Source organism: Hyperolius riggenbachi, chromosome 4, assembly GCF_040937935.1.
Source record: "Hyperolius riggenbachi isolate aHypRig1 chromosome 4, aHypRig1.pri, whole genome shotgun sequence".
Taxonomy (NCBI): Eukaryota; Metazoa; Chordata; class Amphibia; order Anura; family Hyperoliidae; genus Hyperolius; species Hyperolius riggenbachi.
Window position 1 is genome coordinate 412,155,407 of NC_090649.1, and position 27,886 is coordinate 412,183,292.

The window sequence follows — 27,886 nt, forward strand, 5'->3', positions numbered from 1 at the left end:
GAGTAGAATCGATCGAAAGCGAAAACGACGGCAAAAACGAACGCAAAAACGCATCGTGTATTCCCAGCATTACATTACAAAGAAATAAACTCAATAATACTTGCCAGTATCAGAGTCAGTTGATTTATATAGGAGAAACAGAGAGAGACTTGTTGCTTACTTTTGAAGTACTTTAGTCTTTTTCAATCTTTTTTTTTTTTCTGAATTTTCAATTCCAATGTCACGTGCCATTGAGAAAGTTAGTGTGGGTATCAATCCCTTTTGTGATCTTAGAGCAGTTTAAGTCTCTGTCAAATTTTTATTGCTAGTTGTGTCACTGTTAAAACATAAAAAAGGCGGAGTAAAAAAAAATGCCAAAGACGAGGGAAGCTTCTGGTAACTGCAGATGTTTCCTATGTCCTCCTGACCCCCAGTATTGCAGCATGTGTACCCTTGGAACTTACAAGAGCCGGTTTGCTACTGCGCAGGTATACTCGTGTGGGTGTAGCACGGCTGTACATGAAGAGGTGCGCAGGTGAAAACTTTCTAGGGGTTCCAGGGCAGCAAGGGTGGTTTGCAGAAGGACGTGGGAAGCCTCTTGAGGATCCAGAGGATCGCCCTCTTCTTCATCTTGGCTTCTTTAAATTTAATTTTCTCCACTAGTGACAGTCCACTACAGAACTTTGAGACTGGGAAGGGCATTCTGCCCAATAGGGACAGATAGAGTAATAGCCTGCCAAAGCTACTGAATCTTTATTGCTAAATTAAATAATCTCTCAAGAACTTTGGTCTGAAATTATTCGATTTATGATTGGCATAAACTACTTTGAATGCAGGATTTCTATGCAAACAAAAGCTATGATTGAACTCTTCACAAATATAGCTCTATACAAACGGTTTTTCTGTGGGCATATGTCAAGACACTTTCAAGCTAATCTCTTAGGCCCGGTTCACACTGGCACGGATGGAAAACTAATCCGTGGCATGGATCAGTTTTTAAATGGCTCAGTTTTCCATTAATGACTTTCCGTTCTGTTAGCGGCCAATGCGACACATCCGTCAGTCTGGAAAAATCGCAGCAGACCCAAACTTGTGGTCCGTTTGGCAGAATGCCATTCTGTCTTGCACTTCACTTTTGTCCCACCTTCCCCCTCCATAGCAACAGAACGAGTCTCTAGCCTGCAGCCTAGCGATGCTTCTGTACAGAACTCAGAACCAAACTGGGATAGAGTTCTGATCCCTGCAGGCGAGAGTCTAGTGAGGGAATAAAGATGATAAAATCTGCGTTTCTCACACGTTTTTTTTTTCTCTATGTACTGCTTTGTACATGTTCCAAAATACACATTTTATGCAGCAATTTCATCATCCTAATAAAATACTAACTATAAAGTAACTATAAACGCATGCTCATGATTAAATGCTAATAAAGACTAAAGTAGACTTGGACATTTTTCTTTCAACATAATCATGGATAAATATAGATGAAAAGACATGGTAGAAGTCAGTTTATGGCCCAATCTCGCTTCCAGCTGGTTAATCTTTAATACGAGACTTTGGGTTGTTAATTTGTACAATTTAGTCACACCAGTGTAATCCTGAGAGATGAAAGATACTGACTAATTTAACTTGCCAATATAAACGCAATCCTGAAATATGAACTCCTTTAAAGATGACCACCCGATGTTTTACGTTGGTAAGGAATTAGGTGCAAAGATGTAAAATATTATATTGCCACAGTCCAAAGATGGAAAAGTACTGCAGCGAGTATTTCCTGCTGTGCTTTTTGTAGAATTTTTTTTTTTAGAAGATTCTCTGCAGTGAAATCAGTTCAGTAGATGATCCTGCGCATTTTATTTTTTCCAATCAGAAGGCTGTTGACAGTTTGGTATCCAAACTGTACTGCTCCTCAGCGGTATGGACGAATATATCCGTCCATCACCGCCGGAGGTCGCCGCTCAGGCTCTGCTGGGCCGATTTTCATCAAATAAAGAGCAGCACACGCAGCCGGCACTTTGCCAGCCGCGTGTGCTGCCTGATCGCCGCCGCTCTGTGGCGATCCGCCGCGAGCAGCGGCGAAAGAGGGTCCCCCCAGCCGCACCGAGCCCTGCGCAGCCGGAACAAAAGTTCCGGCCAGCGCTAAGGGCTGGATCGGAGGCGGCTGACGTCAGGACGTCGGCTGACGTCCATGACGTCACTCCGCTCGTCGCTATGGCGACGATGTAAGCAAAACAAGGAAGGCTGCTCATTGCGGCCTTCCTTGTTTATTCTGGTCGCCGGAGGCGATCAGAATGACGCTTCCGGAGCCCCCTCTAGTGGGCTTTCATGCAGCCAACTTTCAGTTGGCTGCATGAAACAGTTTTTTTTAATTAAAAAAAAACCCTCCCGCAGCCGCCCTGGCGATCTTAATAGAACGCCAGGGAGGTTAAAGGACAGCCAAGTTGACATGATGAGATAGACATGTGTATGTGTGGTGCCAAGCACACAAATAACTAGGCTGTGTTCCTTTTTTTTTTCTCTGCCTGAAAGAGTTAAACATCAGGTATGCAAGTGACAGTTTCTGCCCGAGTCGGTTTGGATCAGACTATAGCATAACCCTCACTGATAAATAATTACAGCCATATAGCATCTTCCTGTCAGTAATGGCTTCTGAGAGCTGGAAAGCGATAAAAAGGGTCAATAATATATAGATTTGAGCTCTGACATACTTCAGTGAATGTGTCATTGAGCAGAGACAATGAAACAGTAAAAACTTAAAAACTAGATTTAATTATAAAATAAAACTGTTTTATTTTATATTTAAATCTAGTTATTAGGTTCAGGGGGCAATTTCTTTTTCACACAGGGCCATGTAGATTTGGAGGTTTTTTTTCTCACTAAAGAATAAAAACCATCATTTAAAACTGCATTTTGTGTTCAATTATGTTATCTTTGACTAATAGTTAACGGTTTTTGATGAGCAGAAACATTTAAGTGTGACAAACATGCAAAAGAATAAGAAATCAGGAAGGGGGCAAATAGTTTTTTCCCATCACTGTAACTCTGCCTGAACCTGTATAATGTTTTGGCTGGGACTGTTCTTTAATTGTCATACAGCTGTTGCTGTTTTGTTTTTAATCTGACTACAGTAAGCATTTTCTGCTGCTCCTTTTTCAGCACACGAAGAAAGACCTGGAAGGCTTCCAGAAACTCTTCCACCGATTCCTGCAAGAAAAGGGGCCTTCAGTGGACTGGGGGAAAATCCAGAGGCCCCCAGAGGATTCTGTAAGTTTAGCTAATTTACTTCTTTGACCGGTGCTAAGCAGAATGTCTGTCAGGAGGCCTCTCAGGGTGTGGAGAATGAAAGAACCCATGAATATTGTACCTTTTTCACGTGTGACCTTATAGAATCAATTGTTATGCTGCTTGTTGCCCTCTTTGTTTTGTTTTTTTTCTCCTCATTTACTTGTGTTTCTTTTGTGGTTTAATTTCCTTGTAAGTATTAGGTCAATGTGCTGCTGGTATCAGTATGACGGCACTTCATTTAAGAGATCAAGCAAGCAATGCACTTATAATGTGGGTACATTCTTTCCTCTTCAATTGTGTGAACAAATACAGATCCATTCTAACAAAGCATCCTCTGGCATGAAGTGATGGGAGATTTCCAGCTGCCAGACTCTCTCTATGTTGTTACTAGGACAGGTTACACCATGTAAACAGGGGCACTGATTGGCAGGAGATGAGCAGAAAATGTTCTATCAGCAGGCACTGCACACACATATTTCAGATTCTATTATGTCAACAGATGTTTGACCCTATTATGCTACTTTAGGACTCATGATCTACCCTATTACCTGTTTCTTGAATCTGTTTGATCTGATTCTTCTTTAGGTCATGATGTATCCCCTCAAACACATGTTCTCATACAGGTTTTGTCATTTTTACTAGTCTTTATCCATTCAAAACGGGTGTAGCCTTGGAGTTCCACAAGTGGACTGTCTGTTTATGCAATTGTCTGGGGATGTCTTTTTTTTCACCTATTTTGCAGGGAATACGTTTAATTTACTACTGGCAGTGGCTATACATTATTCTAATGCATAAAAAAATGTCCATTTGATACCACCTTATTTCTAAGGATACATATAGATTATATTTGCTGTATACTACAGGACTTTTAAAAATGGGGAGGAGGCAGTGAAGGAGGAATTGGAGAATGATGATGATGTAGGTGGAAGTCCAGAGGTTGGTTAGCACACACTGTTTTGAAATTCAATGATTTATTCTTCAGTGCATGTGCCAACACCAGAGTGATAATTGTTTCGTGGCTGTGCAGAGTCCACTTCATCTGAGAAGTGCAGACATACAACATTTATGATGTAGGTTAAGTGAAGGGGGAGGGAGTGAAATAAAACAGATAAAGGTATGTATGTCATTCTGGAAAATAAGCTTTCCATCAATATTTTGGATGAAAATCTTTATAAAATGGGAGAAAATGTTAATTTGGGCCTAGGTTTAATGAGAATCAAAGTGTATATATGTGCACACATAGGGGGCAGGGGGAGCAGCGAGACAGAAGAAAGATAAAACACAATGTTATTTGCAGGTACATGTGCACAGGCAATACAATCAGCATCTCATTGATATGGAAAGCTATTCATGATTTTGGGAAACAGCGTTAAAGTAATTTGTCGTTCTCTCCCCCCCCACCCCCCACCCCCATTACTTGCTAACCAAGATTGTGATGGCTAGCATTTGGGATGCAATGAAAACCATTCTCAGTCAGCCTATTTTGTACAGTGAGTCTGACTAACTGGGAAAACTTTACTTTGCCCCGCTGAATAGGATTGAAATGTGTTGAAATGAGTGATTTTTCGTTCTTCTAAAGCGTAGTGCTATGAATCCCCTCTTGTTATAGTTGTGCTTGGACATGCCACTGTGCGAATGGCAGGAAGCCAGCTCTGGCGTGAGCCCAGCATAACACCCACAGTATAGCAGGGTAACACAAAACACTGGGCTCTTTCTGTAGGGCACAAGCAGGTCTTCTGTGTCTGAATCTGATGATGGCCCAGTGAACCAGGCAAATGAGGATGAACTTCGTTTTAGGATATAGATTTTTCTACTCTTCAACTTGGAATCCTGGGATAATTTTGGATCCTTGCATACCTAGGCAGCAAACGGTGAAATGTATATTTACATATGAATAACTAGAATTTATAGGTAAATTACTGTTAAGGAGTACAGAATAAAAGTGGAGCTCAATGTCACCCCTGTAAATAGAATGGTTCCTGCCTTACCCAATGCCGCACTTGGTGGCAAAGAACATTGCTGAATGACACCTGGATGGGCATAGCCAGCATTTTAAGTAACTAAGGGCCCTAAGGCAGAGTCCAATGCTAGTCTTCAGATTAGTTCAAGAACCGTGCAAAGAGAGCCTCATGGAATAGTTTTCCATGGCTGAGCAGCTGCATCCATGCCTTACATCACCAAGTAGAATGCAGAGAGGTAGATACAGGGGTGTAAAGAACACCACCTCTAGACTGTAGAGTAGTGGAGATTACGCTTCTCTTGCTGGCAATCCCATGCATTGAGTCTGGTTTGGTTGATGCTAGGAGAACAGTACTTGCTTGCATTGTGCTTAAAGCAAAGTTTGGTGGAGTAGTAATTATGGTGTGGGGTTGGTTTTCAGGGTTTAGACTTGGCCTCTTAGTTCCAGTGAAAGGAACTGTGAAGGCTTCAGGATACCAAGACATTTTGGACAATTTCATGCAGAAAGCAAGCTCCACAAAGACGTGGATGAGCAAGTTTGATGTGAAGGCAATTCAACGTGGAGACTGTGAGCCAGACCTTCTTATCAGGACCCAGCCTCGCAAAAGCTACTTTGGTAGAATGCCCATTAACACACTCCTAAACTTTGTGGAAGGCCTTGCCAGAAGAGTTAAAGCCATTATAGCTGCATAGGTCTGGCTAACTCCTTACTTAAAGGATACCACAACTGACATGTGGCATAATGAGATAGACATGGGTATGTACAGTGCCTAGCACACACATAACTATGCTGTGTTCCTTTTTTTCTTTCTCTGCCTGAAAGAGGTAAATATCAGGTATGTAAGTGGCTGACTCAGTCCTGACTCAGACAGGAAGTGACTACAGTGTGACCTTCACTGATAAGAAATTCCAACTATAAAACACTTTCCTAGAAGAAAATGGCTTCTGAGAGCAAGAAAGAGATAAAAAAGGGGGAAATTCTTATCAGTGAGGGTCACACTGTAGTCACTTCCTGTCTGAGTCAGGACTGAGTCAGCCACTTACATACCTGATATTTACCTCTTTCAGGCAGAGAAAGAAAAAAAGGAACACAGCATAGTTATTTGTGTGCTAGGCACTCTACATACCCATGTCTATCTCATTATGCCACATGTCAGTTGTGGTATCCTTTAAGCTTATGGATTAAATATGGGATTAAAGTTTATGTGTATAGGCAAATGTTCCAATATATTTGGCAATATAGTGTGTATATTATGCTAAAATGTTTATACATTTCAAGCATTCTATACATAATAGTTTTTATGGAGAAACAAAACATGAAAAGGTCCGAGAACTCTTAAAGCGGTATTGTCAGCCACAACATCAAATTCCATTTAAACACTGCAATGTGTTTGTAATGCTGACAGGCATCTCACCCTGTATTTCAAGCTCTCCAATCTATTCAGAACTGTCTCTGCTGTAGTTATCTTTTCTCAGTCACCCAGCCAACGCCAAGGAGAAAGCTTGTCATTTCCCCTCCCATATTCCTGCTTCTCACTGATTGGTCTGAGCACACTTCAGTTTGACAGGCTGAGGCTGCAACATAATCCTGTGTTTACAAGCTAGCCAGAGACGTCTCAGCAGATTGGAGGAGAAAAGAAAGAAAAAAGGGGGGGGGGGGGGGATGACATCAGTATTTAGCTTCACACAATGGGGAAAAGACATGGCTCCTGCCAGGAACAGAATTCTCTTCATTTACTATTTCACATTCACTGAAATCAAAACGTGGACAGTATACTATATCTGTTTTGTAATTAGATCAAGTATTTATCTACTTATATATGTGTTTTTTTTCCCTGTCCTAGTATGGCTGATCCTCCTGCTTTAAAGAGACTCTGAAGCGAGTATCAATTTACTTTTTTAACATGCAGTAATGTTAATCAGTATAACCGCTGCTAAAACGCCGCTATCCCACGGCAAAACGAGGGGTCTCTACCCCCTAAATCCCCCCCCCCCCAAATCCCCCCTGCAAAATACACAACTTCGTGGATTTTGCTGCTCATGGAGGCAGAGCTATGAGCTGCAGCTCTGCCTCCATGCGTGTCAATCACCGCGCGGATCTCCGGCTCTCCCCCAACCCTCTCTGTGAAGGCAGATTGAGAGGGGCGGGGAGAGGTGGCGATCAGTGGGGACTGACACGCTGAGAGGCAGAGCTACAGGGATTAGCTCTGCCTCTTTAGGGAGTGCCCCCCGAGCTTACAGATCGGATTTGGAGGGTAAAGACCTCTCGTTTTGCCGCCGGATAGCGGCATTTTAGCAGCGGTTATATTGATTAACATTACTGGATGTTAAAAAAGTTAATTGATACTCGCTTCAGAGTCTCTTTAATCAGGAGAAACAATTTGTAAACGATTAACACTATTTAAAGCACCCATAGAGGTAATCATTACCAGCATAGCACCAATGAAGATCTATACAAAGGTTGAAGAATGATCTCTAGTGGGCACTACTGGTACATGGGCCCTGATGCAGTCACAGCCTCTGCCTCCCCTAGAGGTTTCTAATATATTGGCACAGGATACCTTCTAAGGTGTTGTGGAGTCCATGAATCAGTGGGCCAGAGCACTGTTTTGAGGGCACAAGGGAGACCTGTAAAGTATTGGGCAGGTGATTTTAATATTTGGCATTCAGGTCAGGTTTCCCAAATAAAATGATACAGGCAGTTATAGGCAGGATATAATGCTGTGCTGAATATGTAGAGCTTGTTAAACTTCACTGCAAGAACATGGCATATCTTACATAGCTAATCATATGAGAGAAGATCATATATATGTATATTCTAAAGACCAAATGGATGGACAATCTCTGCTTGCCTGAACCTATGTGCATCTATATATACTGCGCGTCTATTTATTACCATAGTAATTTATGGGAGTCATTGGGTAGTAATTATGTGTATGGCAGGGGTCGTGGGGCGGGGTTGGTTTAGTGTCGTTTACTGAGACACATCCAGCGATTAGAACAGTTCAGACACTTCTCTGTGTGCAGAGGCACATTCTGATCCACCTGTAAGCTGGTGAGATGTGGGGGTGGTGCTTATTGGGGAAGGGGATGTGGCTTTGCAGAAGCATCAATCTGTGTGTTAATGAAATGTTGTATACATTCCATCTCTTTTGTCTCCTTTTAAAAATACATATCCTACTTCTGGCCTCTTTTACACTACGTGCAATTCCAGTTTTAGATTTTGATGCAATATTACGCGCAATTCCGATTTCAGGTTTTGTTGCAATTTTACATGCGATTCAGGTTTTAAATTAATTTAACATGCGATTCCAATTTTTGTGCAGTTGAGAGCTCTTTTACACTACATGTGATTCCAATTTCCGATTCTGATGCGATTTTACATGCGATTCAGATTTTTGATACGATTGAAAAAAGTCCTGCTTGCTGTGTTTTTTTTTTCCTGTTATTTTTCTTCTTGTGCTGCTAGCATCCAGGGAAAACCGGAATCTGAAATCCGAATTGCAATTTACAGTGTCAAAGAAGCGTGAGGCCCCCCTGCACACTGCAAATCCAATTTGCAATTTTGATTTACAATTCTGGTTTGCGATTTTGATTTTCATTGGATGCTAGCAACACAAGAAAAACGCAGGAAAAAACTCATCATGTAGGACCTTTTTTTATTTAACACATCAAAAATCGGAATCGCATGTAAAATCGCATCAGAATCGCATGTAGTGTAAAAAGAGTCCTAAAGTTTTTCTTCTTGTGAAAATTACAAATTGGATTTGAAAATCGGGAGTCTAGTTTTCCTTTCTGCATTGATGACTTACTGCAAAGTTTTATTTGCTGTGGGAACAAAAGAAGTTGTGTCAGACTGGTTTGACACAACTGTTTGGCTGAAGTAGATATTCTCATTGTTCTCCAAGCTTGGTTGCGTACATATTTATATTGTTCACGCATGATGCCACGCTACCAATGTTGAAAGGTGGCCAAAGTCTGCTACATTATTAGACAGCATTCATTAATCTTACTGTTGACAGCCCTCCCGCCCCAGCACAAAAAGTTTATTTTATTATTTTTTTTGTGTGTGTGAAAATCCTATGCAAATTTTTATTTTTTACTTTTGGAAGGAGCCCAGTAGTATGCACAAAACATAAAGTTCTAGACTTATTGCAGTGACTAGAGGTATAGCAGCAGCTGTAGGACCCAGCCATGATTGGGGCCCCAGTTTCTCCAACCCTCCCTCTTTGTTTATCCTCCCCATCCGTTCACTTGTTCTTGTTGCACTTGCTCTTATATTGAGCACAGCAAATGATTCAGGATGTGTGCGGTATGGTGACAGAGGAAAGCGGTTAGGTGCAGATGCTGCATGGTTGCTGTTATGAGATTTTTTTGCAGTATGTCTTCTGTACTTTCTAAGTGAATAATATGGAGTCTCTCCTCTTCATCTAGTGACATCGTTGGTTACAAAATCCTGCCAGAGAGGATTTGGTACCGTATAGTTCGGCATATAAAATGCTCTGAGCTATAAGATGTACCTTGGTTTAGAGGGAAAAAACCAGGGTAAAAAAGATATTTACCCTGGTGTGTCCATGGTCCAGGAGCATCTTGTAGATGTTCTCCCCCAATTATTGAGTCCCCCATGTACCTCGTGTCCACTCCTGTCCCCATGTGTCCCGTTCTGTCCCCATGTGTCCCGTTCTGTCCCCATGTGTCCCGTTCTGTCCCCATGTGTCCCGTTCTGTCCCCATGTGTACTTTCCTGCCCCCCTTGTGTTCTCCTCCACTCCCCCTGAACAAATGCTAGCAGCGGCAGCATGGCTCACCTATTTCATTGGAGCCTGTGGCGATCAGAGACTTCTCCTTTCCGTTATGGCTCCACTAGTGCCAGCTTTTGCTGATGATCACGTCCTCAGCAGAAACTGGCACTAGGGGAGCAGTGAAAGAGAGGAGAGGTCTCTGATCGCTGCAGGCTTCAATGGATTAGGTGAGCTGTGCTACCACTGCTTGCATTTATTCAGGGGGAGCAGAGGAAGACACAAGTGGGGAGCAAAGGAGACATGGGGACCGTACATGGAGTCCCCGACATCGCAGTGGGTCAACGGTTTGTAGCGGCGGTGCCTCCCTGAATTTGGCAAATAAGACGCAGTGACTTTATTTCCATATTTTTGTGGTAGAAAATGTGAAGTAAGAAAAGTAAAAGTAAGAAAAAGTCTTCTATGCCGCAAAGGTACAGAATTTTTAGTAACTTATTTGGTAGTCTTATTGTCCAACACAGGTTTCCTGCATGATCTGCATCACCTGTGGAGAGAAACACACATATCTGCCTTCATGCACTTGAACTCTGTATGAGAGTGTACATTCCTGTATCCATGGGTATTGATGGGGTGTGACTAGGTTCAGGGAGCCCTATCACTACTTTGCTACAGATTTGTAGTTATGCCTCTGGCAGTGACCCAATCATTACACTGGGAAGTGGAGTACACTTCTGGGACGCCATATTTTTAAGTTAGCCTTCTCATTTCCACTCTCTACTTCCTTCCAGAAAGGCCAGGAGATTGTAACATCCCACACCGCTCAGGGATGCCAGCTTAGAACACCTAGTACCTGCAGAATATGCAAGTTATCTCTTTATATCCTTAAAAGCCAGGCACACATCCAGAACAGCTGGAGTGCAAAGTGTTCCTATAGTCTATTAAAGTGTACCTTAGGCATAATCAACACAGGCATATATACTTACCTGGGTCTTCCTCCAGCCTCCTGTAGGCCATGGGCTCTCGCAGTGTCTGTCTAGTCCTGTTCGTTCCTTCACTGCCCACCCAGATATAGTCCTCGACTGAGCCAGTCAGGGACTCCTGCAAATGAGCGGCCCTGGTTGTCTGCCTTCTTGGCCGTGCTCCCGTGGCTTGAAGCATTTTGGCGCAGGGCGTGTGACCACGGACATGAGCGGCATGTGCACTAGCTGGAGGAAGCCCCAGGTAAGTATAAATGCCTGTGTTTATCTCAGGTTTCCTTTAACTTTACAGGGCAGATGGCCATCACTGTGATCGTGCCCTACCACCTTCTCCGTCCTAACCAGACTTAATCTTAAGCTGAATACTCACCACAGCGATGGGGAAGATGGATCCATCGACGTCTCCGGCTGGTGTGTATGCGTGACGTTACGTCGGGCGCGAACGGGAAGTCAAGCAATTGCTGTACTCTGCACAGAGTTGTCGGGGATCTTAAAGATCCGATCCACTGTGTTGGTCATAATCGCCGCACAACTCTATATGACATCTGCCTGATCGCGCATCTGTACCTACATTGCAAGATCGCGGAAGTGGTTGCTCAAAGTATTTATATATAATCAGCGCAGAATCCAAAAACAGAAGATGAGTGTTCAACAAAGAATAAAAGCAGGCAAAACTCCAGTATTAAGTATTAAGGTGCCGCATGTCTCCTTCTCTTAGCATTCTCATTTAGGCAAGGAGACGGGCGGCACCTTAATACTGTCTTATATTGCTGACCCATACATGCGGGCAACTTTCTCTGGGTTCCCACTGCATGGGCCCCGCATGTAAGTTTTTTGTTTTTGTGCTATTTTTTTACGCTGTTTTAACTCTATATTAAACGGTTTACACTTAGTTGCCGTTTGTTTGTTTTTATGATGTTTACTAATATCGATTCGTGAGATGAATCCTAGCTGAAATGGTGGATCCTGGATGGACTGTTGCTTCCTGAAGTGCTACCAAATTGTTGATACAATCTTATAATGTGGGTTGTCACCAGCTGGGAAGCTGCTTTCCTTTTTCTGGGTATCCATGATTGCAGAGCTGTGCCGTGACCCCAACATTCACTGTGGTGGAGATTTGCCTGCTCCTATTTTAGCATTGTTGAAGTGAGAAAGTTGGCAATATGTATTATGTGCAAGGAGTTGCAGAGTACATATGTAAATAGTATTGGAAACTTTCTATAAACTGTAAAGGTTACGGTAAGTGCACTTGAACTTTTATACTTTTCAAATTCCTCCAGGTACCTGCAGAAGCAATCTTTAAAGCTATACTTACCTGTTCTGCAACTGCCTGATTTTTTTTTTATCCTCTTTAACCTGGGAGCTGCTGGTATGCCTGAAGATGAAGTAACCTCCCACCCTGCTGGTTATAAATTACATTATTATTTTTGCAGCTGGAGGGGAGAATTTGTAAGGGATCAGTGCACCGTCGTTACACACATCCTTTAATTAACCACTTTCCCAACTGCTACAGTTTATCTACGTCAGCTGTGGCACCCTCCAAGCCACAGCCACTTAGATATACTGACCTGGTTGCAGCCCTGCTGTGCATGGTCGGGTGCGCTTCAGAGCGCACCCTCCGGAACTGCCCACTAATTGGTGAAAGGAAACAAGTTCCCTTTTGGCCAATTAGTCCACCCCCCTCCCATGAACGATCGCTGCAGTAGTGAACTGCAGCGATCCTTCATCTGTCCCCCTCGGCGCACACATAGTTAAAAAAATGCGCAAGCAAGCAGCCTCACTCACCTTACCTCGATCCTGCGACTATCCTGAAGCCTGATCCTCCGATCACCGCTCTGCAGTCAGCCGCATATTGCCGGAAATCCGGGTCCTGGCTTGATGACGTCATCAAGCCGGGACCCGAGTTACCGGCAATATGCGGCTGACTGCAGAGCGGTGATCGAAGGATCAGGCTTCAAAATAGTCGCAGGACCGAGGTAAGGTGAGTGAGACTGCTTGCTTGTGCATTTTTTTTAACTATTTCTGCACGGAGGGGGCTGCCTGGTGGGGGGGGGGGGGGAGGCATCTGGCTATGGATTCTTGGGGAGAGGGGGGATATGCAAAGGGGGGTATACAGAGTTACTGGGGGACATCTTAGTAACAAAGGGGAGGGGGGGTTACAAATTTTGCACATCTGGGGGCCCATAAATTAATACTGGGGGCACATTTGGCTATAATGGGGGGCAGCACTAATCCTGGGGGTACATCTGGCTATAATGGGGTAATCCTGATCGCGGGGACACATCTGGCTATAAAGAGGGGCACTATTCCTGGGGGTGCATCTGTCAAACTATTCTGGGGGTGGCAAACACATGGGGACACATCTGGCTATGCTGGGGGGGCTGATATTGGGGACACATCTGGCTATACTGGGGGGGGGGGGTGATACTGGGGACACATCTGGATATCTATACTGGGGCAACTTTAACTGGTGGCACAGTTTTTATGTCAATCGCACTTTTTATTTTTAAACAGAAATTGGTCAAAATTGAGAAATAATGCATCCCCCCCCCCCCCCCGTTTTCCCATTAAAATACATAGAGAGGAACATTTTATTTGGGACCAAATACCCCCCAATGAAAGCTTAGTTTGTCTTGAAAAAAACCCGCTATATAGATCATTTAAGTGGATCGAGTACAGGTGAAGTTATCGGTGATTAAACAGGGACACCGCTAAAGAGTAAGAACTGCTCTGGTCAATAAGGGGAAAACAAGGTCTGGTTGCGAAGTGGTTAAAGGATCTTTATCACAAAAAATAACATTTAAAATGCATATATTTAAAATGTACTATAAATGACTTGTTTCACATGTTGCTGTCACTTACAGTAGGTAGTAAAAAGCTTATAGATTTCATAGGAGATATGGCTATTCTTCTGATCTGCCTGTAATACTTTTAGCCATAGACTCTGAACATATGCAGATCAGGTGTTTCTGACATTACTGTCAGATCTGGCAAAATTAGCTGCATGCTTGTTTCTGCTGTTATTCAGACACTACTGCGGCCAAATGGATCAGCATAGCTGCCAGCCTCTGGTATTGTTTAAAAGGAAATAAATATATCGGCCTGCATATTCTTCTCACTTCAGTTGTCCTTTAAAGGGACCCTGGCCTGAGCACTTGTTAAAAAAGAAATGGTGAGTCACCTGGGGCTTCCTCCAGCCCACCGTAGGTCGCAAGGTCCCCCAACGTCCTCCTGGCTCCTCTCCCAGCCTTGGCTGGCAGCTCCGTTATGGGATGACTTCAGCCTGAAGTCGTCAGGAATTCTTCCCGCTATGCCGATACTCGTAATCACACCGGCCAGCTACGCGTCATCATGGCGGCCGGCGTTAAGAGTCCTGCGCATACGCGGTTCAATATCAGAGAACGGCGCATGCGCAGGACTCTCAAGCCGGCCTGCGTGATGATGCGTAGCCAGCCAGCGTGATTACGCATAGCGGGAAGCAGGCCTGACGGCTTCAGGCTGAAGTCATCCCATAGCGAAGCTGCCAGCCGGGACCGGGAGGGGAGACAAGAGGATGCCGGGGGACCTTACAGCCTACGGTGGGCTGGAGGAAGCCCCAGGGAAGTCACTACAGGTAGTCCCCGACTTACAAACGACCCACTGATACGAACGGCATGGATTCTGTGTTCCCATAGTAACGAGGAAAAAAAAATTCTAATTGGACTTGTAGTTTTTGAAATCGATTTTAAAAAATTCAAAGAAAAAATGGCTTTTAAACTTGTATAAACAGGTACAGAGGGCAGAGGTGACACAGATGGGGACACTGGAGGCACAGGGGGGCACAGAGGAGGTATGGAGACAGAGAGAGCACTATGTCCCAAATTAAGAACAGATTCAAGTTAAGAACAAACCTACAGTCCTTATCCTGTTAGTTAAACGGGGACTACCTGCATTTCATTTTTAACGAGTGCTCGGAAGGGTGAAAAGCATGCACTGAAATGCTCATAGGCTTGGAGTGTTTATTTATCTTTGTATGTGTCAGAGTAGTGCAACTTAATATTTTTTATTAAAAAAAATGTTGGTTTGGGTCCCTTTAAGTTAAGTTACTGCCACTATTAGTGAGTAGTCAATTAAAAAAAAAAATATTTCTCAATCTACCTGGACTTCCTATTTAAAAATAATTATCGTTTACATTCTATGAATGTACACTAAGCAGTAGTATGATTTACACAATAATAAAAAGCCAACTGATGCATATTGACTATAATGTAAAATAAATGCCGGATATTGCATGATGATTTACCTCTAAATGAATTATCCGTGTCCATTGGCAAGAATCGTGTGCTGGCCAACTCGAGTTATACACAAGCTTTGTCATGTTCTTCTTCCTCTTACCCTCCTCTGCTGTATTTACTGTGTCTACATTTCCAGGACATGACATTGCACAATTTTATTATATGTATTTCAAGAAAAACTACATTCCGTCCTGTCCCTGGTAACTTGTTTAGAGCAAAGAAAGAGCCGTGTAGCTGTAATTCCAGATCCTGTGCTGCTCTTTTTTATCATCCTAATAATTATAATCAGCTTGACAAAGCACTTAATTGAGTTCACTTCATCAAAAGACACCCTTCTGAAGACAGAGAAATCCCACCTAGTTATACTGATGAGCGGAGCTAAGGGCTGGTGCACACCAAAACCCGCTAGCAGATCCGCAAAACGCTAGCAGATTTTTAAACGCTTTTTTTTATTGTTATGAGGCGTTTTGCTAGCGTTTTGCGGATTGCTGCTGCGGTTTTCAGTATAGTAGATTTCATATATTGTTACAGTAAAGCTGTTACTGAACAGCTTCTGTAACAAAAACGCCTGCAAAACCGCTCTGAACAGGCGTTTTTCAGAGCGGTTTGCGTTTTTCCTATACTTAACATTGAGGCAGAAACGCATCCGAAATCCAAAAAATGCCTCACCCAGGCATTTTTCATTTCTGCAAAACGCCTGCCGCTCTGGTGTGCACCACCCCATTGAGATACATTGACCAAGCAGATCCGCAGCCGCAAGCGGATCTGAAAACGCCCAAAAAGCCGCTCGGTGTGCACCAGCCCTAAGTATGGGAAAATTGTAGCCTGAGTAGAACTCCAGGGTAAATGCAGAGCAGCATACAGAGACATTATCAGAACAGTGCAGCTTTCACTGTATCCATTCTCAAATCTATTTGCCTAATATTAGAAATGCTCATCAAATCCTGCAATTTTAAGCCTGGTGCACACCATGCAATTTTCACTTCAGATGCTAATGGAGCGAGCGTTCAGATAGACATTCAGATCTGAGACTGATTGGATACAGAAGAAAGCTGGTCTATGAAAATATTTATTTTCACATTTCGATCAGACTTCCAATCATTTTTCTGATTGGATATCGACTGAAATTGTATCGAAGGGACAGACGCACTAAACGATAGCCAGTATTTTGATCAATATTTTTTGGCATGTCAGATCTGCTTCAGATCGAATGCGGCCCGCATCTTTAGCGTTTCCCTGCAGGTGAGTCGGGCAGAGACACATTGCCTATACTTGTTGTTTTCCATCTACAATTGTTTTCCATCCTCCATTCTTGATGGCACGCTCCCGAATCCCTAGCCGTGCATGGCACAGCTAAGCATCCTGGATGCATCACTTCAAGTGCCTGCTTGCATCCTGAAAGATGCACGCCGTCTAGTGCAAACCAGCCCTAAAGCAAACCTGTGAGTTTCTAGGGAGAGAAATATATACTTACCTCACTAGAGAGTATGCTTTTGGATGCTCCAGAGGTTTCTCCCTCCACCTCGTCGTTCCAGCCGTGGTACGCACCAAAGCCCACAGCTCCTGTAAGCAAATGAGTGTGGCCACATGGTGCAGGGGGGCCCGCGCCTGTGCAGTAGCTTGGCGGAAAAAGCCAACCCGTTCGGCTCCGTGCTACTGAAAAGGGTCAATCTGTGCAATCCGAGCTCTGCTGAAAACCCCTTGTAGACTGGCTTCAGAGGATCCTAGTGATGGAATGGCAAGGAGAAGGGGGAAACAGGAGAAGCCTCTGGATTATCCATAGGTTTCCCTCTACTTAGGTAAAATTCTCATTTGGCGCACTTTTTTTCTCTTCAGGTACACGTTAAAGTGAACCTGAGATGGTTTACTAGGCTTAATTTATACTTACCCAGGGCTTCCTCCAGCCCCATGAGCAGCGCTGAGTCTCTCTCTGTCCTCCTCACCCCCTCCATTAAGTCGCTATGGCTCCCGATAATCTGGGCAGTCGTTGCCTTCTGCGCATGCGCACACCACACGTCGCGCTCCCGTCCCCTAGAGCGTTCTACTCCTGTGCAGTACTACTGAGCAGGTGCAGAATGCTCCGGGGGACGGGGGCACGCGCAACCGAGCTGTGCATGCTCAGAAGACCTCGACTGGAGGCGACTGACCGGATTACCGGCAGACGTAGCGCCAGAACGGAGGGGACGAGGAGGATTGCAAGGGACTCAGTGCTGCTCATGGGGCTGGAGGAAGCTCCGTGTAAGTACAAATTAAGCCTAGTGTACCATCTCTATGTACACATGCTAAAGGGTTCTTGTCCATGTTGGGCGTTTGGATCTGCCTCTGCGGACAATCTAGCAAGTGTAATTGTGTGTGTCTGTGAACACCTTAAAGAAAACCTGAACTGAAAATGAAAAGTTAAAATAAACATACACAAGTCATACTTACCTCCCGTGTAGTCTACTCTTCAATTTCTTTCTCCTCTCCTGCGTCCTGTTTGTCCACTGTGATCAAGGGAATTCTCCGTCCTCCATTTTGAAAATGGCCATTACCCCATAACAGCTTCCTGGTCAGTACACTATTAAACTAACATTGCCCACTTGAGCCATAGGGAAACATAGACATTACTTGGCACATCAGTCGTCCTCTCAGCTATAACTGACAGCAACTGATAAATAACTGACAGCAACTGATATACTTCAGTACTGACAAAATGTTGTCAGAACTGGAAGGGAACATTGTCTGAAGAAAATGGTGAGCTTCTGAGAGAAACTGATGGCAAGGTAACTATGTAATGTTCATTTGAAGTTACCTCATGTGTTTATTTTAAATATTTTTACTCAGTACAGGTTCCCTTTAAAATATTAACTTTCCTATATGAGTAGGATGCATTTACAAACATTCATACTGTACAGGGATTTAGTGCAGATAACTAAAAATATTTCAAATCGATAAGTGTCTCTGAGTTTTCGTTTGTACACTTCAGGAACTGCAGGTGAGCGCTGAAAATGTACCCATTTTATGAAGTATTTCCAAGTTTGTGTCTCATTTTTTGTTTAAGGTTAGTGGCTTCTGCATAAATGATACACTAGTGATTTAGCTTTACTATATTTTGCGCTGCTTTGTTGCTTTAGGGCCCGTTCACACTGCACGCGTTTCCAGCCGCGTTTTGGAAACGCGTGCAGGTGGCCAAAACGCACGACATCAGACATTGCATACAGTGGAATGTCTGATGTTCACACTGCATGCGTTCCGGACCTGTGCGGTCCGGGAACGCATGCTGCACGCAGATTTTGCAAAAACGCGTGGCTGTCCCATTCACTTTTCAGTGATGGGATCAGCCACGCAACGCACACAAACGCGGATGGCCATGCGTTCGTACGCGTTGCGGTCCGCACGCGTTCCGCACGCATGGCCATCCGCATTTCTGATCTGAACGGGCCCTTAGGCTCTTCCAAAGCATCATTTTGTTGCCAAGGAAGAGTTCTTTTGAAAGGTCCTATTTGCTACCAGTATACAGTCTGTCCCTGCCAGTGTGTAACATTTTACACCCCCATTACCAAGAGGAAAGAGGAAATAACTTCAGTTACACGACTCCATCATCCAAATAAGATCTTTTTAAATAGAAAAATTACTTTTGAACAAACTAGTTCCATAAACAAGAAATCCTATTTCGAAAGCTAAGTCAATGCTTACTAAGAATAGACCGATTTGGTAAAAGATGTTTTAGTTTCAAGAAAACCCGCCAGTTGTGGGATTGTCAGATGGCCACATTACTGCGTATAATGTAAACAATAAAATTGCTTATTTTTTGCAGTATTCATTTTAAAAATGTATTTAGTCAGTGTTTGTCCATTGTAAAAATTTCCTCACCCTGATACACATTTATCTCAGGTGGAGACCTCTTTACTGCTGACAGGTGCATCACTGCAGAATGTATATTTACTGTGTGTTCCGAAGGCCATGAAAATAATGCCTGGTCTCCCAGAATGCTCTGGGAGGAGAATTTCGCATTGCTAAACAGCGTAGGTTAAAGTGAACCTTAAGTTATAAAAAAAAAAAAAAAGAGTTTTACTCACCTTCTACCAGCCCCCTGCAGCAGTCCTGTGCCCTCGCAGCCACTCACTAATCCTCTGGTCCCCCGCTGCCAGCTAGTTTCATTTTGCGTACAAAAATACGCGTTGCCGCATTGCGAACGCATAGATATGCGGCAACGCGTATTTTTGTATGCGTTGCGGCCCGCAATAGCGCTTATTGCAGTCGGGAATGCGGAAAAAGCTACGCGTGGCCAGTCCTGTCGGCAAAAAGGAAACTAGCTGGCAGCAGGGGACCAGATGATTAGTGAGTGGCTGTGAGGGGACAGGACTGCTGCAGGGGGCTGTTAGAAGCCCCAGGTGAGTAAAACTCATTTTTTTTTCTGACTTATAGGGATACTGTAGGGGGGTCAGGGGAAAATGAGTTGAACTTACCCGGGGCTTCTAACGGTCTCCCGCAGACATCCTGTGTTGGCGCAGCCACTCACCGATGCTCCGGCCCCGCCTCCGGTTTACTTCTGGAATTTCAGATTTTAAAGTCTGAAAACCACTGCGCCTGCGTTGCCGTGTCCTCGATCCTGCTGATGTCATCAAGAGCGCACAGCGCAGGCCCAGTATGGTCTGTGTCTGCGCAGTACACTCCTGGTGACATCAGCAGGAGCGAGGACACGGGCGTGCAGGCGCAGTGGTTTTCTGACTTTAAAGTCAGAAATTCCAGAAGTGAACTGGAGGTGGGGCCGGAGCATCGGTGCCAACACAGGATGTCTGCGGGGGACCATTAGAAGCCCCGGGTAAGTTCAGCTCATTTTCCCCCGACCCCCTACAGTATCCCTTTAAGGTTCACTTTAACCACTTAAGCTCTCAGTCGTTTTCACTTTATGCATCCGAGCAATGTTCATCTCCCATTCATTCGCCTATAACTTTATCACTACTTATCACAATGAACGGATCTATATCTTGTTTTTTCCGCCACCAATTAGGCTTTCTTTGGGGGGTACATTTTGCTAAGAGCTACCTTACTGTAAATGCATTTTGACAGTAAGAATAAGAAAAAAACGGAAACAATTCATTATTTCTCAGTTTTCGGCCATTATAGTTTTAAAATAATACATGCCTCCATAATTAAAACCCACGTATTGTAATTGCCCATTTGTCACGGTTATTTCACCGTTTAAATTATGTCCCTATCACAATGTATGGCGACAATATTTTATTTGGAAATAAAAGAGCATTTTTCCCGTTTTGCATCCATCACTATTTACAAGCTTATAAAAAAAAATATATAGAAATATTTCATCTTTACATAGATATTTAAATAGTTTAGACCCTTAGGTAAATAATTGTGTTTTTTTTTTTAAATTGTAATGTTTTTTTTTATTTTTTATTAAACATTTTATGTGGGTATTTTTGGGAGGGGGGGAAGTAAATCGTGTTTTATTTAGGGGAAAATTTGTGTAAGTGTAATTTTTTTTTTACTTTTAGATGTAGTTTTACTCTTTGACCACAAGATGGCAACCTTGAGTTTGTTTACATGACGTCACTCTAAGCGTATAGTATAGTCTCAGAAAAAGCGTAGCTTCCGAGAGAAGCTGTCGCTTTTTCAGCGGGGGGAGAGGAATCAGTGATCGGGCACCATAGCCCGATACATTGATTCCCTGGCTACCGAATCCGCGGCCGGGAGTGCGTGTGCACGCGCGCGTTCGGCTGCGGTAGCGCGCCTGTCCTCCTTGACGTTTTTATACGTCAAAGAGGACAAAGTGGTTAAATATCACTCAGAGGATGTAGCTACATACAATATACAGCAATATATACAGTAGCTATAGGGAGTTTTTCTAATGTTAAAACCAGGATATTTAACATAAAAGTGGATACCCTGAATAATTTACCACAGTGTTCTCCCCAGGCTCTTTTAGCCAGGACCTCCACCCGACTAATTTTGGTGAGCACCCGGCTGTCATCGGCTCTCATCCTCCTCCTATGCTGTAAGCAAAGTCAGGCCAGCCCTTCATTCCCCTGTCGCGCTCCACCCGACGACTTTTTCATGCTATCCTGCTAGAAAAAAAATTCTGTGGAGAACACTTTACTATATTGTACTATTATGTCACTGGAGTTCCTCTTTAAGTCAATTTGTGGTAACACTGTAGAGCATAAAGCTGCAGGTCAAATTTCTGTTTTCTCTTGCCTCCTTTCCCAGTCAAACCAGTGTGGTACTGCTTACCAAAGATTCACAAATCCGTGACCGATCCCCCGGGACGACCCATTGTGTCGGGCCTGGGATCGGTCACGGAGAGACTCTCCAGGTATCTGGATCACGTCCTTCGACCACTTCTGTCACACCTCCCCTCACACCTTGGTGATACCATCGATGTCCTTAGTGGCATTGGGTCCTCATCGTGGTGCACGGGGGATCTGCTGGTGACCATCGATGTTGCCAGCCTTTACAGCAGGATCCCACACCTTGACGGTGTCTGTGCTGTTAAGATGTACTTAGACAGGGACAAAAAAGATGCCCCCTATAATGCATACGTGTGTGAATGCCTGGAATTTGTTCTCACGCATAATGCCTTCATGTTCGGTGATTCATGGTACCAGCAGATCTCGGGCACTGCGATGGGGACTCCTGTCGCATGTACTTATGCCAATTTATTCCTGGGCGCTTGGGAAGAAATTTATATTCATTCGGTTAATAACCCATACAGATCTGGTCTGAGGATGTGGTCCAGATATGTGGACGATGTCTTGACCTTCTGGTCGGGAGATGTACCTCTCCTCAAGCAATTTCTAGAATACCTCAATCAAAACGATATTAACATGTTATTCACCATGGAGTGGTCAGACGAAAGCATTTGCTTTCTTGACTTGGAACTGACCATTACATCCGAAGGTGTTATAACCAAAGGTTATCGTAAACCCACAGCCTCCAATACCATCTTACATTCTAGCAGTTTTCATCCACGGCATGTCACGGAGTCCCTTCCGTTTGGTCAATTCCTGCGTTTACGCAGGAACAACTCCAATCTGGAGGACTTTCTGAGACAGGCTGAAGATCTGAAACAAAGACTTCTGATCAGGGGGTACAATGAGGTGGCTCTGAATAGAGCCATCAGCAAAGCCACCATGAGAGATAGATCTGAGCTCATTAAAAGGAGTAAGAAGAGTAGACCCACCACTAACTCAGGAGTATTCTCTTTTGAATTCTCCCCCATGGCCAAACAAATTAAATGGGCATTTAGCAAAAATTGGTCATTGCTACTTGAAGACCCGGTCTTGAAGAGCAATCTACCCTCCCAACCATTGATAGCTTTCAAAAGAGCACCTACGATCGGTGATGTTCTGGTCCACAGCGATTATCACAAAAAACCACAGCGCACCTGGTTAAATGACTTCACGTCCACAGGTAACCACCGTTGTGGTTTCTGTAAAGCTTGCCACTTCATGAAAACAGGCAGATCCTACCAGTTAGGCCCTATTTGTTGTAACGTTCCATTCTTTGCCACCTGCAGGACCAAATATGTCGTCTATGCGCTTTGGTGTCCATGCCAACGCTTTTATATTGGCAAGACAACCAGGATGGTGAAAGAACGAATCTTGGAACATGTACGTTTACTGCCGAAGAGCAAGGGATGCCCTAGGATAGTTGAACACATGTCAGCTGCCCACCAAAACAATCCTAACCTTTTGTCGTTTGCATGCATTGATGTCTGCAACACCCCTCGCAGAGGTGGCGACAAAAAGAAATTATTGCTTAGGCAAGAAGCACATTGGATTTTGCGCACTGATGCGATGGGCGCGCTTGGTTTAAATGATTATGTGGACCTTGCATGCTTCTTGGATCCCTAGGTTTTCAAACTGCATGGGTCTTTTTCCTTTTCTCCTTTATCTATTTATATGGGCCCCTATAGCCACCTACTGTTGCCCATTCGTTTTGCATCATGGCACTATTTTTTTATTTATTGTTTTTATCAGATAATAATAATTAATAACCTTAATTCTTTAATGTTGTCATGCTCATGCCATCAAGCCATGATGCAATCCGTCCTCTCTAGTCTTCACATTCTGCCTGTCTTGTTGTCCTTCGGGGAAGTTATTGCCATCCCACCTCCCCTTCTCTCCACATCACCCAGATGTGTACCACACACTTTCTTTTCTCTCTTCCTTCTTTCCCCCTTTTTTCTCACTTCACCTTCACCTTAATGCCCTTCCCCCTTTCACCTACTTTGCTTTTCTACACTTATATGGTACACCTCATTTCCCCTCCCCCCCCCCTTTTCTGTTCATCCTCTTTTAACCTTGGTTCTATGCCTTCCCTTCTGCTTTAATGCTGCACCACTTATATAGGCTAATAAGCCCCAGAGTGTGAGAACTACTCCCACTCTTTATGACCAGTACGACTGCCCGACCTTTACCGGTCGTGGCCGTTGATCTGGTCATTTGTTGCCCTGCACCTGATCTGGTCTCGTTGCGGCTCACGCTCGTCCTGCCCTTTTGTTTATAGGGGCGGATTGGCTTGGTTCGCCATAGTGACCGTTCTTGTTGCTTAGCAACAGCAGCTAATACGCATGACTTCAACATTAAGCTGCCCAGCTATAGGCCGCCGTCCGCGACGTCATCTTGACGTGTGTGCGCGCGGCTGAGCTGGTCACACCCGAACTCCATTCCCATTGGAGCTGAGCAGTGAACCAATTACATGGGAGAGGGCGGACCCCTTTTTCAGCGCTACGGAAGTACGTCTTGTTCAGACGCATATTTAGTTCCGCTGTCGTTCCACACCCACAGTGCACCCCTCAGAAGAAGCTCGGCAACCGCCTTGCGAAACGGTCGTAAGGGACCGTGCACCCTCTGGCGCCCACACCAGCCACCTCCAACACATCCAGGTACAGCACAGATGTTTCAATAACGCTTATGCCCAGCGATGTTTAGCATCCTACATGTTGTCACACTCCATGTTGTTTTGCCACAGCACGTTTACTCTGTGTTGTTGTCACAATAAATCATGAGCTATAGTGCCGGACATTTCTTGTTCTCCCTATTTTTTTCAAATTTCTGTTTTATTGGGCTGTCCATTCAATTCTTTTTTTTTTTTTATTATGACTCAACCCTAAGAACAAGTAAATATAACTGCTCCGCACTAGGCAGCCGAACGAGTTATGCCGACAGAGGCTCAAATGCACCAGCAGCTTTCAAATGAAAAATTTTGTTTGAAGCTGCTAATGGGTTAATAAGAATCTAGAATGTTGGGTAGGTTTGCTGAATTGAATAGATTATCCACTGTATTCTAGTGCTCTCTAGTCTTGGATAACCTTCTACATCAAGCTGTATGCTCCACTGTCCTGTAGTGGGCGCTGCGCAGCTCTGTGTTTCCTGCTCTGTATTGCCACATCGTTTCTATAGCACTTTTCTCCCACAGGACTAAAAGTACATGCCATGTCTCAGATCAATGATTGGTGGCATCGTGGCTTATATAACAGTAAAGGCTACACCACTGGTTTCTGTAGTGCAGTGCTATCACGAATTATGTCCCATGTTTTTGTACAATCAGACAACCTGCTTCCTTTTTTTATTCTTGACAGCCCTATGAAGCGTTACTTGCTGAGTCATGATATATGGCCAGGTTCACAGCAGACATTCTCGGTAGTACAGGGACACACCTATTACATTCTAGCCTCATGATACTTGGCCCTACCTTCTATTCATATACACATCAATACATGATGTCATACCCATGTCATACACTTCAGGGCATCTCATTTCATGACATTTACATACTGCACCCTGTGCAAGGATGCTGACATTTCACCAATTCCATCTTGTGACTTAACAGTAAGTCTCACAAGTAAATGTATTTCCTCCCCAAAAATACTTTGGTTTTTGAGTACAGTAGACACATTGCTGTGACCATTTATTTTCTTGTGGGATTTAAGTGTTCAACAAACTGACTATTCAGATATGGTAGCAACAAGTGATTTGGATCACCCACTGGCTTCTTACATATACTGTCTTGATGGACCATCTGTTGCCTGCAGTGATACCCAACTTGATAACTGTATGGTAGTAGGTAATGCTATTTTTGTTTAACAGAAATCAAGGAAAAGCATATGATCAGTTTGACCACCCAATAGATTGGTAAGGGTCTGATTTGTTGATCAAGATCATGTGACCAAGATCAAGTAATTACAGTAAACCCAGAGGCTTACAAATTTATGAGCAGATCATACGCTTCTCCTACACAAAAGCAATACTAGTAGTGAGTAGTGAGTTGTCTGCTACACAAAAGCAATACTAGTAGTGAGCATTGCTGAAGCACCCCAGGGAGTCATGAGAGTTGAGGGATGTCATCCCTTCCCCCCCCCCCCCCCCTTCTTTAGATCATGTGTACATTTCCTTAAAGTGAACCGAGCACCTTTTTTTCACTCCGGACATTTTTATAGCACATGAAAAATGTATGCCGACTATCTGTTTCATTATTAAAATAAACTTTAATTTTACCTTGTATTTTACATTCAAAGTTGTTAAATTGGCCTGTTTGAGCAGGCCTGCCGACCGTCCCCATCTGCAGAGAGTTCAGGAACCTCTAATTGTTTTATTGAGCTAATTACCAAGAGGTAAACAATGCCTTTCATCCACAAAGGGGGTGAATAATTAGGAGTGTGTCTTCAAAGCCAGGGTGTGTGGCAATGTGTCAAGATAGCATCTCTGACTTCTGTAAATAAGGAATGTGAGAAGGGGAGAGGGGAACATGGCAGCTTCTATGTCAGGAGGGATTCCAATGAAAGAGAATGTGGTCAGTTCCCTTTAAAGGGACACTGTAGGGGGTCAGGGGAAAATGAGTTGAAGTTACCTGGGGCTTCTAATAGTCCCCCACCGACATCCTGTGCCCGCGCAGCCACTCCCCAATGCTCCAGCCCCGCCTCTGGTTCATTTCTGGAATTTCAGACTTTAAAGTCTGAAAACCACTGTGCCTGCGTTGCCGTGTCCTCACTCCTGCTGATGGCACCAGGAGCGTACTGCGCAGGCCCAGTATGGTCTGTGCCTGCGCCGTGCGCTCCTGGTGACATCAGGGGAAGCAAGGGCACGGCAATGCAGGCACAGTGGTTTTCGGACTTTAAAGTCTGAAATTCCAGAAGTGAACCGGAGGCGGGGCTGGAGCATTGGGGAGTGGCTGCGCGGGCACAGGATGCCTGCGGGGGACCATTAAAAGCCACGGGTAACTTCAACTCATTTTCCCCCGACTCCCCTACAGTATCCCTTTAATCCTACATCGACATGTATGTACAGTAAATATTTCAGTGAACATTTCTAAAGCAGCTTTCCCTTTCCCCTCTCTTTTTTCCTCTGTCTCCACTGGTAGCCTAGAGATGTACTGAAATGGAAGAGTGGCCTGTTGCCATGGCTTCAGTAAAGGAAATTCATAGCCTGGCTGCAGACTGAGCCAGTAAAGTAGTTTTAATAACGTAATTCACCAGTGGATCTTCAGCTAACCTTTTTATGCAGTTGACTGTCCCTGTCCATTTCCCTGTCGAAAGATGGATCCGTCAGATAAGCAAAAACCTCGTTCACCCAGATACAGTATATGCACACGCATGCTTTTTCTGACTTGTGCTTTGTCTTGAGCCAGTTCCTGCTGGTTCCGGTATAAATAGGTTGGACATCTGCCTCGTGGCTTATGCCTAGTACACACCATACAATTTTTTGTAAGATTTTTTGTAAGATTTACCTGCCAGATAGATAATTTCCAACTTGTTGAAAATTATCTATTTAACCATCTATCTGCCTAGCAATTAAGCATTAATTAATTAAGACCATGCACCAGAGATAATGACCAGTCTCTACCAGTACTTTAAGGTGCGTACACACGCACTACCGGCGGCAACGACTGGTCCGTTGGGCGGACGTTTAGCCTACAGTGGTGCGTGTGTACACGCTGTCGGCGGACTGATAAGGCTGTTTCTGAACGATCCGCTGGGCGGACGTTAAGCCGACAGTAGTGCGTGTACGCACTGTCGGCGGACTAATAATGCTGTTTCTGAACGATCCACTCAGCGGATCGTTCAGAAACAGCCTTATCAGTCCGCTGACAGCGTGTACACACGCATTACTGTCGGCTGAATGTCTGCCAAGCGGGAAGGTCTGGCGGACCCGTCGTTGCTGCCGGTAGTGCGTGTGTACGCACCTTTACAGAAAATAATCTAATTATAGAAAATCTTACAGAAAATTGTATAGTGTGTACTAGGCATTAGAGGAAATCAGAGGACGTAGATATACTGTAGTGGTGGAAAAAGTGGTCAATGTCCTGCTTGTTTATCAAAATTACAAAATAAATAAAGGCACACTTGATTTGGATGATTCTGCTGCAAACTCCCATGGATCGCCAGCAATCTGCTAGGTACATCATTTAGGCCGTTTGACAGCCGATACCTTTGTTCTCGCTGCTCACCCAGTGATGTTGCTCAAGGGATTGCCTCCCAAGCCCTGACGGGTGACATCAATGTGCTTTAAGGTGTCCATTAATGATAGTCTTGATTGCACAATCTTGCCATATCTATGCAGTAGGAGGATAAATTGAAAGGATATACTTTGGATTATTTAGGTAGTATTTATTATATAGCATAGCAGTGATAAGATTCTATCATTATTTGATACAGGAGCTAGCATCAACCGCTCCTA

General features: G+C 44.0%; 1 protein-coding gene across 4 annotated transcripts in view; it reads left to right on the top strand.

The window, feature by feature from the left end:
- The window catches only part of UGP2 (UDP-glucose pyrophosphorylase 2), a 177,762-nt gene that overhangs the window by 88,565 nt on the left and 61,311 nt on the right, over positions 1 to 27,886 (top strand). For all 4 annotated transcript variants that reach the window (XM_068232360.1, XM_068232362.1, XM_068232359.1 and 1 more), the window contains exon 3: positions 3,133 to 3,240. In XM_068232360.1, the coding sequence (XP_068088461.1) occupies positions 3,133 to 3,240 (108 nt within the window). The remainder of the gene's footprint in view (positions 1 to 3,132; positions 3,241 to 27,886) is intronic.